Genomic DNA, 12741 nt, shown 5'->3' on the forward strand with positions numbered 1-12741 from the left:
TCCCAGCCCATACACCAGTCGTTGGCTAGGATTTTCTAGAACAAATCTGAGATCTATAATGGCGGCTTTCACAGGACATTGTAGACTCAGAGCCCATCTTAAAAAGCTTAGCATCGTCGATGACCCGCTCTGTAGACTCTGCTTAGAGGAGGACGAAACGATTGAGCACATCCTCTGTGACTGCCCGGCGGCAGACAGGGTCAGACATGGAGTATTTGGTTCTCCGAAGATGATCCTAGAGGACTCAAGAATCACTCCCTCTCCGACATCATCTCCTTTTAGAGCAGGATGGGACTGGAGGGAGAGATCTAGCTCTAAGAGCTTGCCAGTGTGCCACAATAGACCGCTTGGTCGCAGTGGCAGGTTCGGTTTATCAGTAGGAGCAGCATATGCAGATAACGCGTCTTGGTACCCTAGCACTATGGTACTCCATTAGGAAGGAAAAATCCCTTGATCAGTAGGCCCTTTCTGAGGGTTGTAGCATTCTCCATAAGGCTCGGTTTTACAGTTTAGATTAAAGCCTTCTGCCCATACCATTTCCTTACCTTTCACCCTTATTTCTGGGATACAGTGTCAATGCGAAAAACTTACTTTCTAATTCCTAACACGTAGCTTTCTATGTACTTCTCCCAGTCGATTTTGGCAACGTTGAAGTTGAACTCCCTCCTGTCCGAGTCGCACAGGACAGCGTTGAGGTGTCGGACGTTTTCGTCATCGAAATTCCACTCATTCGTGGTGAAATACTCCAGGCAGACGGCCGCTTTGCTCAGCTTATCCTGGATCCTCATCATTCTGGAAAAAACAGAGAGGTTTGAAATTTTGGAGGAAACAAACAATTTCCAAGATTTTCCAAGATATGAAAACTCACATAGGTTTACCACCGGCTAAATGCGACACAAAGTCCATTACATAAGCTGGCGCCCAATGTAGAACGTACTGATTTAAAACGTTCAACACCCTGGAAGAGGTCACTGTCCCATCTGGATACCACGATACTTCTGTGTACGGGTACTGCCTCATGTAGACGAAGCAGGTATTGATGAAGTTCTTCCAAGTAATAGGATTCTGTTGGCCTGGAAATAGGTTTCGGAAATTACTATATATTTCGATTGGGTTTCTTCAGCTATCAACTTAATACAAGAAATATGCCCTCAAATGGAAGATCCTAGTTGCCAAACTAATCATCCTTGAAAGGTATTCTTAGCTTTCGCTACCCGTTTAACGCGTATTCACTTTATCAAACAAGAAACCCTCAGTCCAAACAATAAAAAAAGGTGTCTTTTTACCAGTGGAACAGTTGTAGATCTTGAGCTCTCTGTTTTTGGTCGTTCCAACCCTCCACGCCGCTGCCAACATGAGGTTTATGACCATATCGACCGGTATAAGATCAGCGGTTTTATCGGGATCACAAAGCATGGTCCTGAAGATGCCCTTTCCTGCCGCCGCTATGATACCTGCAACGGGAACAGCAATAAAATGACCGTAACTTCGGCGGACGAGAATGATTGAATGAAAATTGCCACCTTACTAGGCGAGGGTTGGTTTTTGTATGGATGTCGTCAAACCTAAGGTAATTTAATAAGATTCTAAACCACACAATAAAACTGCGATGTTATAACGTCTAATGAAGGCAGATTAACTCATCCCAGGAAAGAACAGAGGTAATGTAATGAGAGCATTGAAATTCAGTCCAACTATGGCTACTTGATATGATATGACTCACCAGTAGGTCCATTCCAGTTGTCCACCCACCCTACCATCGGCCCGTCGATGCTACTCAAGACGATACTTGGTCTGACTATGACCAAGGGTAGATCTCCCTTGTTATCCTTCAGCCAGCTTTCCGCCAAGGCTTTCGTGAAGGTGTAAGTGTTTGGACGGTCCCCTATAAGTTTATCTGTGAGTGTATCCACCAGGTCCTTGTCCAAGCAGTCCACCAGAGCGGTCACTTGGTCTGGTCCCAGTGGCGGCGTGTAAACTTCCTCCCTAACCTCTGTCCTGTTGCAGTTGCAGTACGCTGTCGACACGTGGATCTGTAAAAGGGTTTCGGAGTTATTTCTGGAGTTGGGCGAGGGTTGGAAATCGAACTTACCAAGGCTTCGAGATTGACCATCTTCTTGCACAGCTCCACCAGCCTTTGCGTGCCCAGGACGTTGATGGTAACTGATAATTTTAGTTTTTCGTCGAATTTTACTGTAGCCGCGCTGTGGAATACTATGTTAACTGTCCTTGCGAGTATGCTCCTGTCGTTTTCACTGATTGCTAGTTCTGGCTGTGTGATGTCACCCTCGATGGGAAGCACCTTCTGAAGATCTTGTGGCCTATCTTTACGGATGACGTTGAAGAGCTGTAAACAACATTTATGGTTCAACTCTTATCTGTAATCAGCAAAACGAAAAGTTTCCCCAACGTATATTCAATAACTATTCAATAACCTGTTACTAGGTTCACCAACATGAAACGTATTTTCATCGTACTTCTCCCCACGTTATATTAACGTTGAATGGGAGACCATTCAACTACCCATTAATCTAGCCTCCAATATGAAACATATACCCATCGTGTTTCCTCAAAGTATATTCAGTAAGAAGTGAAAAAGTTGTAAAAACGTTGAAAGTTAAACCTATATAAACGTAAAATTCTGAAGATCTTGTGGCCTATCTTTAAGGATGACGTTGAAGAGCTGTGAACAACATTTATGGTTAAACTCTTATCTGTAGTCAGCAAAACGAAACGTTTCCCCAACGTATATTCAATAACTATTCAATAACCTGTTACCAGGTTCACCAACATGAAACGTATCTTCATCGTACTTCTCCACGTTATATTAACGTTGAATGAGAGACCATTCAACTACCCATTAATCTAGCCTCCAATATGAAACATATACCCATCGTGTTTCCTCAAAGTATATTCAGTAAGAAGTGAAAAAGTTGTAAAAACGTTGAAAGTTAAACCTATATAAACGTAAAATTCTGAAGATCTTGTGGCCTATCTTTAAGGATGACGTTGAAGAGCTGTGAACAACATTTATGGTTAAACTCTTATCTGTAGTCAGCAAAACGAAACGTTTCCCCAACGTATATTCAATAACTATTCAATAACCTGTTACCAGGTTCACCAACATGAAACGTATCTTCATCGTACTTCTCCACGTTATATTAACGTTGAATGAGAGACCGTTCAACTACCCATTAATCTAGCCTCCAATATGAAACATATACCCATCGTGTTTCCTCAAAGTATATTCAGTAAGAAGTGAGAAAGTTATAAAAACGTTGAAAGTTAAACCTATATGAAACGTGAAATTCTGAAGATCTTGTGGCCTATCTTTGAGGATGACGTTGAAGAGCTGTAAACATCATTAATAGTTCAACTCTTATCTGTAGTCAGCAAAACGAAACGTTTCCCCAACGTATATTCAATAACTATTCAATAACCTGTTACCAGGTTCACCAACATGAAACGTATCTTCATCGTACTTCTCCACGTTATATTAACGTTGAATGAGAGACCATTCAACTACCCATTAATCTAGCCTCCAATATGAAACATATACCCATCGTGTTTCCTCAAAGTATATTCAGTAAGAAGTGAAAAAGTTGTAAAAACGTTGAAAGTTAAACCTATATAAACGTAAAATTCTGAAGATCTTGTGGCCTATCTTTAAGGATGACGTTGAAGAGCTGTGAACAACATTTATGGTTAAACTCTTATCTGTAGTCAGCAAAACGAAACGTTTCCCCAACGTATATTCAATAACTATTCAATAACCTGTTACCAGGTTCACCAACATGAAACGTATCTTCATCGTACTTCTCCACGTTATATTAACGTTGAATGAGAGACCGTTCAACTACCCATTAATCTAGCCTCCAATATGAAACATATACCCATCGTGTTTCCTCAAAGTATATTCAGTAAGAAGTGAGAAAGTTATAAAAACGTTGAAAGTTAAACCTATATGAAACGTGAAATTCTGAAGATCTTGTGGCCTATCTTTGAGGATGACGTTGAAGAGCTGTAAACATCATTAATAGTTCAACTCTTATCTGTAGTCAGCAAAACGAAACGTTTCCCCAACGTATATTCAATAACTATTCAATAACCTGTTACCAGGTTCACCAACATGAAACGTATCTTCATCGTACTTCTCCACGTTATATTAACGTTGAATGAGAGACCATTCAACTACCCATTAATCTAGCCTCCAATATGAAACATATACCCATCGTGTTTCCTCAAAGTATATTCAGTAAGAAGTGAAAAAGTTGTAAAAACGTTGAAAGTTAAACCTATATGAAACGTAAAATTCTGAAGATCTTGTGGTCTATCTTTAAGGATGACGTTGAAAAGCTGTAAACAACATTTATGGTTCAACTCTTATCTGTAGTCAGCAAAACGTAACGTTTCCCCAACGTATATTCAATAACTATTCAATAACCTGTTACCAGGTTCACCAACATGAAACGTATCTTCATCGTACTTCTCCCCACGTTATATTAACGTTGAATGAGAGACCATTCAACTACCCATTATTCTAGCCTCCAATATGAAACATATACCCATCGTGTTTCCTCAAAGTGTATTCAGTAAGAAGTGAAAAAGTTGTAAAAACGTTGAAAGTTAAACCTATATAAAACGTAAAATTGTGAAGATCTTGTGACCTATCCTTACGGATGACGTTGAAGAGCTGTAAAAATCATTTATGGTTCAACTCTTATCTGTAGTCAGCAAAACGAAACGTTTCCTCAACGTATATTCAATAACTATTCAACAACCTGTTACCAGGGTCACCAACATGAAACGTATCTTCATCGTGCTTCTCCACGTTATATTAACGTTGAATGAGAGACCATTCAACTACCCATTAATCTAGCCTCCAATCTGAAACATATACCCATCGTGTTTCCTCAAAGTATATTCAATAAGAAGTGAAAAAGTTGTAGAAACGTTGAAAGTTAAACCTATATGAAACGTAAAATTCTGGTTGTATTTTAGAATCAGTATCAACGTTAACAATTCCTTATTTGTCTCGTTGGAATTTACATTGCAAGAAGAGTTTGCTACGTGGGGAGGTAACGTTGTTACTATAAAACTACAGTTTCCTAACGAATTTTCAACGTTTTTTCAACGATGAAAGAAAAAACAGAAACGTTACTTGAAAAGCAACGTTTTTCATTTAACTGTGTTGATTGGATCAGTAAAACGATGTGATATAGTCCATTTCATCCAAGTTCCATCCCCTATCCGCACAATTCTCCACTTCGTTCAGCTAAAACCAAACTTTTTCCTGGAATCTCGACTAACGTAATTGATACACTGGAGTAAAACACGTCGCGGGGTGTCCTGTTGTTATTTACGAAGTGAATTTTTAATAATCCTTCTTCCTTCGTCCATAAAGCTCTCTTATATCTTTCCGCCCATCTCTTAGTCGGCATATCTTCAAGGCTCCCCCCATAACAAATTAAATTTGATTGCGGAAACAAGGGCGGTGTTAATTGGGTAGATGAGATGATCGCGGATCATGATACACAATGGGTTCGTTGAAATGCGACAGGAGGTTTTCAAGATAGATGGCGTACAACGGCTTTAGATCCTAAAAAGATCTAGTTACAACTGCACTGCTCCACAAAAGTTCAGAAATTTTGAGACTCTTTCAAAAGTTTCCATTTTTTTCACAAATCTAACTCATTCTCTTTCTCTTTTTTTGTAAGTTCCACAGTTGCAGGTGAAAATTAATTTTTAGTATATTCAATTCACTCAAAAACTAGGAAAAAATGAATTTCACTAAAGAGTAGGCCTTCACGATCATCAACCACAGCCTGACAACGCCTTTGCCTACTTTCGATCAGATCGTTGAAGTACTCTTGGTCAATTTCTCTCCAGAGTTGCAGTGAAAGTCTTCTAGGTTCTTGAAGTGTAAGTGGAGTTGGTTGATGGGAATCCAAAGGTTTCCATAGCTGATCCCAAGGGTGTTCAATGGGATTAAGGTCTGGTTACCGAGGGGGCAAGGCCAAATGCGGAATACCATGAATTTGCAGAGCATCTACTTAATGGATAGCAGATATTGCTCTTCCCCATGGTGGGATAATTGTAGATGAAGCTCTGGAATCTCATGGTATTCTGAATTTGGCCTTGCCTCGAGCAATATCATCCAAAAATGGGATTTTTGGCAGTTCTCGAAGTGTATATGGAGGTGGTTGATGAGAATTCAAAGCTCTTTGTGGCTGATCCGGACTACACTCTCACTAACTTGACAGAAATTTGCAACATATCTCTCATTACCTCCTTCCACGATCATACCAACAGTCCTTTTAGCATCATCCGCACTTAGTTCACGTCATTGCAAAACAAGTTTTCAGATTAAGAATCGAAGTTGATCATAAGAACGTAAAACAATATCTAAAAATAGCAAACGACAAGAACATGCCTTAAACAGAAAAAGTTACCAAACGAGGAGCAAAAAACCATTCAGATATAGGAGAGTAAACGTTTGTTTTGTCATAAATGAACATTTGGTGGACAAGAATCGGTAAATTTCGAAAAGATCTCAAAATCCCTGGAGCAGTATACAGAAATTTGACCCAAGAGGAATGTGCCCAAGCGGTAGTTTTGCGAGAAGAAGGGTGGACATACACAAGAATTGCAGAAAGGTTTGGAGTTTCCCATACAAGTGTGTCAAGAATGTTGCAGCGATTCAGGGGGACAGGTATGAATGTCCGAAGACCAGGAAAGGGTAGACCAAGGGTAACAACTGCCATTCAAGAACGTTACTTGGGAGTTTCTTCGTTGAGACAACAGTTTGCAACCGCTCGCCTCCTTCAAATTCAGCTTGAGCAAACTTCTGAGATACAAATTAGTACTCAGACAATAAGAAATCGCCTCAGAGAATATGATTTAAGGCCTCGTGTCTCGGCAAGAGGCCCAGCTCTTACCCCAGCCCATCGAAGGGCGCGTTTGGATTTTGCGAGAGAGCATATCCATTGGGAAGAGGCCGATTGGGAAAGAGTTCTCTTCACAGATGAGTCTAGATTCTGCCCCTACCATTGTAATCGACGTTCCCTTGTATACAGACGTCCACATGAAAGATATGCTCAGTGCAATTTCCTGAATACTACTGGTTTCGGGGGAGGATCGATTATGGTATGGGGTGGAATATCTTTGACTACTCACACAAACCTAGTGGTCGTTGATAATGGAGCTATGAATGCTGATAAGTATATAAGGAACATTCTTGAAGTGCATGTAGTACCATTTGCCCCATACATTGGTGAAAATTTCATTTTTATGGACGATAATGCCAGACCCCATCGTGCGCGCATCGTTCAGGAGTACCTTGAAGAGGTTGAAGTCTCTCGAATGGAATGGCCAGCAAGAAGTTCAGATCTCAATCCGATTGAGCTGGTTTGGGACAACCTCGATAGAAGGCTGAGAAGTTCAGAAAATCATCCAGCTGCTCTCAATGACTTAGGAATCCAACTCGGAGAAATCTGGGAAGGATTAGATCAGAACATTTTAAGATCACTCATTTTGAGTATGAACCGTCGTTGCCGAGCTGTAATTAACGCAAGGGGTGGGAATACCAATTATTAAATCACTTATCAGCATTTTAGTATTTTGAAAATTGTTCATTTTTCTTCTTTCACATAAGATTCGGTGAAATCCTGAATTTTTCTTCCATTTAATGTGTCTTGTTTCGTTCAAAACCTTCCCGAGAGAACATAAAAAATAAGTTATAAAGTAAATGTAGAGTTAACTTTCATTAAAATTGAGATTTTCAGAATGTGCGTCAATTTTTTTGCGCAGTTTAGTTGCAATTACAACTCTGTAACACACACAAGGTTCTCGTGGCATCATAGCTGCCTGTTGCTGTGGTGAGAAGTTTAAATGGGTGTTATTGAACCTTGAGATCATATAATCTTCTTAAACACCCCTTATACATATACCATTGAGTGAGAAATTTGTAACTTACCGGTGAACACAGCAGCTGCGACAGCCTCTCGTGGGCGTTCTGCCCCTTCTTGGTCCTGATCAGCAGGTAGATCTTGGACACTCCCGGACAGCTCCTGAGCAGCTTCTCCAGCAGCACCTTGCCCATGAAGCCCGTGCCGCCAGTTATGAAGACCGTCTTGCCGGCGAAGAAGTCTGCTATCGTCATGGACGACAGACAGGGTTGCATTGAAGCCATTGGTGTGTCGATGCAGAGGTCCAGAGAAGGCATAAATGTGGAAGTTGCTCGTTTATCCTTTCACCTATTTTCTATCGACGCCTAAAGTGGATTTGGTACATTTATCACGGTTTTGGAAACGTCTCGACTGATCTCTTGTTGCGCTTGGGCGTGTTGAGGGAAGATATGCGGATGTTGGAATCTTCGGTCAGACTAGTATTTCGACCTCATTTTCCTGGTTGTGTGGCGACGATCTGACCTGGAAGAAGATGGGAGAATTTGGTGAAGGTTGTTCGTAAATCTGGGCGGTAGCCGAGAAGAATAATGGCGAAAGAAGGTTTCAAAATGAAGGACTAGAAGAGTTTTTGTGGAAAATGTGGTATTCTTATGGTATATGTAATGGTCATAACGAAGAAACTGGGTAGAATTTTGTGTTTGGAGAAGATGAAAACTATATTCCGAAAATCATCCCATGATTACTTTTTTTTTATTGGGTTGTCAACAGCCTGTATCATTTCAACCGAGCCAGGGAGCACAGGAAGAAATGGAGAAGGTTTCTATTCACAGGAATCTTCTGTTGAAATACAGGGTATTCCTTAATTGGAGGTACAAATGAAAAGAGGAGATTCCTTGAATAATTTTAAGAAAAAAAGTCTCATAAACATGGTACCGCAAACGATTCGTTTTCGAGATACAGGGTGTTGAAATTAGAATTTGTTTTTCTCTAATAGTATACAGGGTGAGTCTTTGACTCGTACAAATATTTCAACAGTAGATTCTTTAGGTCAAAAGAAACACTTTTTTCCTTCGCAATTTTTTTCGAATCGGCTCGGTTTGAAAGATACAGGCTGTTGAAAAACCATAAACCACAAACCGTTGTATCGAATGAAATGACTTTCGGAATATAGTTTTTCATTTATTTGATGAATCTTTTTCGAACACAAGATTTCACCCACGTCTTCCAGTTTTCTCATTATGACCATTACGTACCATAAAAATACCAAAAATTCAAAGAACCCAAATCTTGAAACTAAGTTGGACGCTATCTAATGAATATTTGAACGTTTTGTAAAATAAAAGTATTCAACTTCATATTTTCTCGTATAATGCGCAGTTTTCGAGTAATTTGATGTTCAAAAACAAAAAAAAAAAAAATTTCGAACTTTGACCGAAAATATCCACAGATGTGTAGTGTCATAAATTTAGCTTGTTATTCTGAAGGGAATTTTCTTTCTCCAGGGGTGGCACTGCCCATTATGAAAACTAAAAATGGCTAAATCTTTTTATCAGGACCGTATCGAAATAAATAGTAAAGGAGAAAAGTGTTTCTTTTGACCTCAAGAATCTTCTGTTACACTCACTCTGTATACACTTCAGAAGATATTCAATTGAAATTTGGCATTAATAATTGATACTTCACACCATGTGACATGCTATAATTTCCATAGCAAATCTACCGGGTGATATTTTTTCTGTATATGTACAAGTCGAAGACTAACCCTCAAATATATGTATGATTGTGGTTACCCACATTTCAAATTTTTTTCGGCTTGAATTTTCTCGCCTCCTGAAAAATTTTACCCAACCCATACAACTTCCCAAGAGTCTTTCGCAACTTAAACATTCATCCAATGAAAAATTCCCCCCTTCAATAATTCCCACCCATACATTTTTGATGCTACATTTCTGTTGTATCCTTTGACGTTCCAGCATTCAGGAAAATTGCGCGGTTCGTGAAAATGTTAGATACGTATTGCATACGTACGTCCATCATTCCAACATTCAGACAATCTTGAACACAAGCCACCGGGAACATTGCTCGAATAACAAACGTTTCTACGAAGCCGAGGGAATCTTTGATACACTTCTGGATGCGATCTAGGTCTACACTCTGAAAATGCACCTATTTAATGCCATGTTTTCAGCTCAGGTTTGCACAAACTACGCTTTTCGTATTGAGTATTGAATTTAATCTGTCTACAGGTTTTTGGGGGTCACCATAAAGGGGACCTAATTGCCCCTGCTTGATTTCGATCAGAAAAATGGTTTTCTACCAAAATTGGCAAAGGACGTAATATTTTTATGTTTCATTGCAACTTTTGCTGCTATCGTGTTTCTTCTGACCTCAAGAATCTACATTCTGTTAAAATATTTGTACGAGTCAAAGACTCACCCTGTATACTCATTCAGATACGAGGCCAATCAAGCTGAAAGAAGACTCGAAAAATGTTTCATAACAAAATTTGAATAATATAGTTGAACAATGGAAATAATGCTCAAAAATTCGTAACCTGTAGTATATTAAATTTAGAGTTGGTACATAAAAACACGTGTAGCATTTTAATAGTGGCAAAGGAAAATCTCTTTGAATTTTATGATTTCTCCGACAGAACATAGATTGAACGTTCAAGATCCAGCGAACCACAAACCGCAAGAAATTAGTTTTTATAGTCAATTTTGGACGAAGCCTATGGTCAAGGTACAAAGTAATCTCTATACATTACGATTCCCTTCTACACATACAGTCCCTAGGGCCAGTTTATTAGATGCACTGAGGATTATTTTTATATATACTGGTATTGCCCGAGGAAAAAGCAAAATATTTGAATTTCAGTTCCACAGAATGTCAGTTTTATCTAGGACTTTCATCAAATTGTTTTATTTGGCATTTATTTTTGATGTTGTCATACTAGTACTAAAGTATATGAATTAGTATACTCCATTCACATTTATTTTAGCAGTCGGTTGGCCATGAAATAATTTTCTCAAGTTTTTGTAACTAGAACGGAGAAAGGTTGGCACTCATGAAATGTCGTTAAAATCATAACGCCGTTGCCACAACTAATATCAATTTTTATTGCGAAAATGCCGAAAGTGATTGAAAAAAAGAGACAGGGTTTCAGGAAGTGCTATTTAGAATTCAGGTCCGCTCATTCAAATAGTTATACACTGATATTCTAAAATCTAGTATACGTCAGACGGTAGCGAACATATTCAATGTAAGAGAATTTATATAATGTTTCATCTGATTCTACACGACTTATATTTCAGCTGAATATTTCTACAATCAGAAAGATTGTGAATGAAGAGGATGACAAAAAATTTCCTTCTATTGGGAGACCCAAAAAAGTGGTGGCATTTGAGAATTTTATGTTTGAGTGAATTAATGTGAAAAGTTTACTACAGAAATTTCGATGAATGTCATCGTAGAATAAGTTCCCGAAAATTGATCTTTCTATTTTTCATTTGACTTGTCCTATATATTGTAAATGTCTTAAGGTACCAATAAATACCTAATTATTATTATTATATCAATGTATTAAGATGAACAGCCACAAATACGAGCCAGTTTTCCTGTTAATTGTTTATTCATGTGAAATTTTTGTTCAAAGGTGAAGTTCATCTTGACTTGAAACTTCCTTTAATTCCTTTTACTTACATTGATGCAAGATGATTTTTGTTGAAGAATTTAACATTCTTGTAATTATCTGTTAATTCCTTCGGGAGATACCCATTCCCAACCACTGCATCATATGCATTTCATCTTCGGGTTAATATTTTTGAAATCTACAACTGATGTAACGCATTCAAACTTTCGCCAAAGAAGATAACGAACATTAACTACTGATCTCTTGTTTTTTCCATGCAAATAACTGGATTTGGTATGCCTTCAATCAGTTTGTATAAACTTCAATTATGTTCGTCACATATTTTCCGAAGAGATTCGACATTGTGATAAAATACGTAATAACAGAAACTTTTACGTAGAACGGGCAACAAAGCGTTGATTTAAAACCCAAAAATATTTTGACAAGCGTCATAACCCCAAATTTTCGTTCTATACAGAGTGAAATGAGTCGAATTTCCATGGCCAACCAACTGCTAAAATAAAAGTGAATGGAGTATATGTTGAAACATAAATAACTCAATATTTTTTATTGGATATGATGAATTATATGTGAAAACCATTTACAGATGAAGCATATATAACATATACATCCAATTTAATAATTCAATATTCAGAAACCAATAACCTAATAACCAATTTCAAAGCGTGAGATTTTGCATCGAATCAATGTCTAATAATTTGGCCAGGGAATGTAGTTGAAACAATTAATTTCAGTTCGTTGCGGATTTTTGAGAAGTTGAATGAAATGAGAACAATTTTCTGGGCAAATCGAAGATAATTTTTCCAGATTCCAAATTTTTGTTGAACCGGATGGCAGTTTAATAGGTTCTGACTCCATATTTCTCGCATCGGACCTTAAAAATTTCGTAAGCACTGGATCTTGCACCAAATTTTTATCTCCAGCCAAGAAGCAATAACAGCAGGCCCTTGCATTTCGAAGAACGAATGAAAATTCGGAAATTTGCCATTCTATGTCCAGAATATTCGAATTCATCGATCAATTTTATTCTGAAGAATTTGTGAGAATCTTATTCAGTTTCTTCGGTATAATTATAGATTATCATCAAGTTTCTTCCTTGTCTATTTAATTATAATTCGCGAAATTCAGTTTGGTATGGAATGCTTCGAAACATTTAGATTTTTTCATCCTTATTTTTAAACC

General features: G+C 38.2%; 1 protein-coding gene across 3 annotated transcripts in view; it reads right to left on the minus strand.

Annotated features, from left to right (window-relative positions):
* Positions 1 to 12741, minus strand: part of LOC123319763 (putative fatty acyl-CoA reductase CG5065) — a 36744-nt gene that overhangs the window by 3419 nt on the left and 20584 nt on the right. For all 3 annotated transcript variants that reach the window (XM_044906685.1, XM_044906687.1, XM_044906686.1), the window contains exons 2-7: positions 7976 to 8429; positions 2093 to 2347; positions 1724 to 2033; positions 1287 to 1454; positions 869 to 1073; positions 592 to 792 (exon numbers count right to left, since the gene is read on the minus strand). In XM_044906685.1, coding sequence (XP_044762620.1) covers positions 592 to 792; positions 869 to 1073; positions 1287 to 1454; positions 1724 to 2033; positions 2093 to 2347; positions 7976 to 8224 — 1388 coding nt within the window. In that variant the 5' untranslated portion in view covers positions 8225 to 8429. The remainder of the gene's footprint in view (positions 1 to 591; positions 793 to 868; positions 1074 to 1286; positions 1455 to 1723; positions 2034 to 2092; positions 2348 to 7975; positions 8430 to 12741) is intronic.

The sequence above is a fragment of the Coccinella septempunctata genome, chromosome 9, assembly GCF_907165205.1.
Source record: "Coccinella septempunctata chromosome 9, icCocSept1.1, whole genome shotgun sequence".
NCBI classification, from domain to species: Eukaryota; Metazoa; Arthropoda; class Insecta; order Coleoptera; family Coccinellidae; genus Coccinella; species Coccinella septempunctata.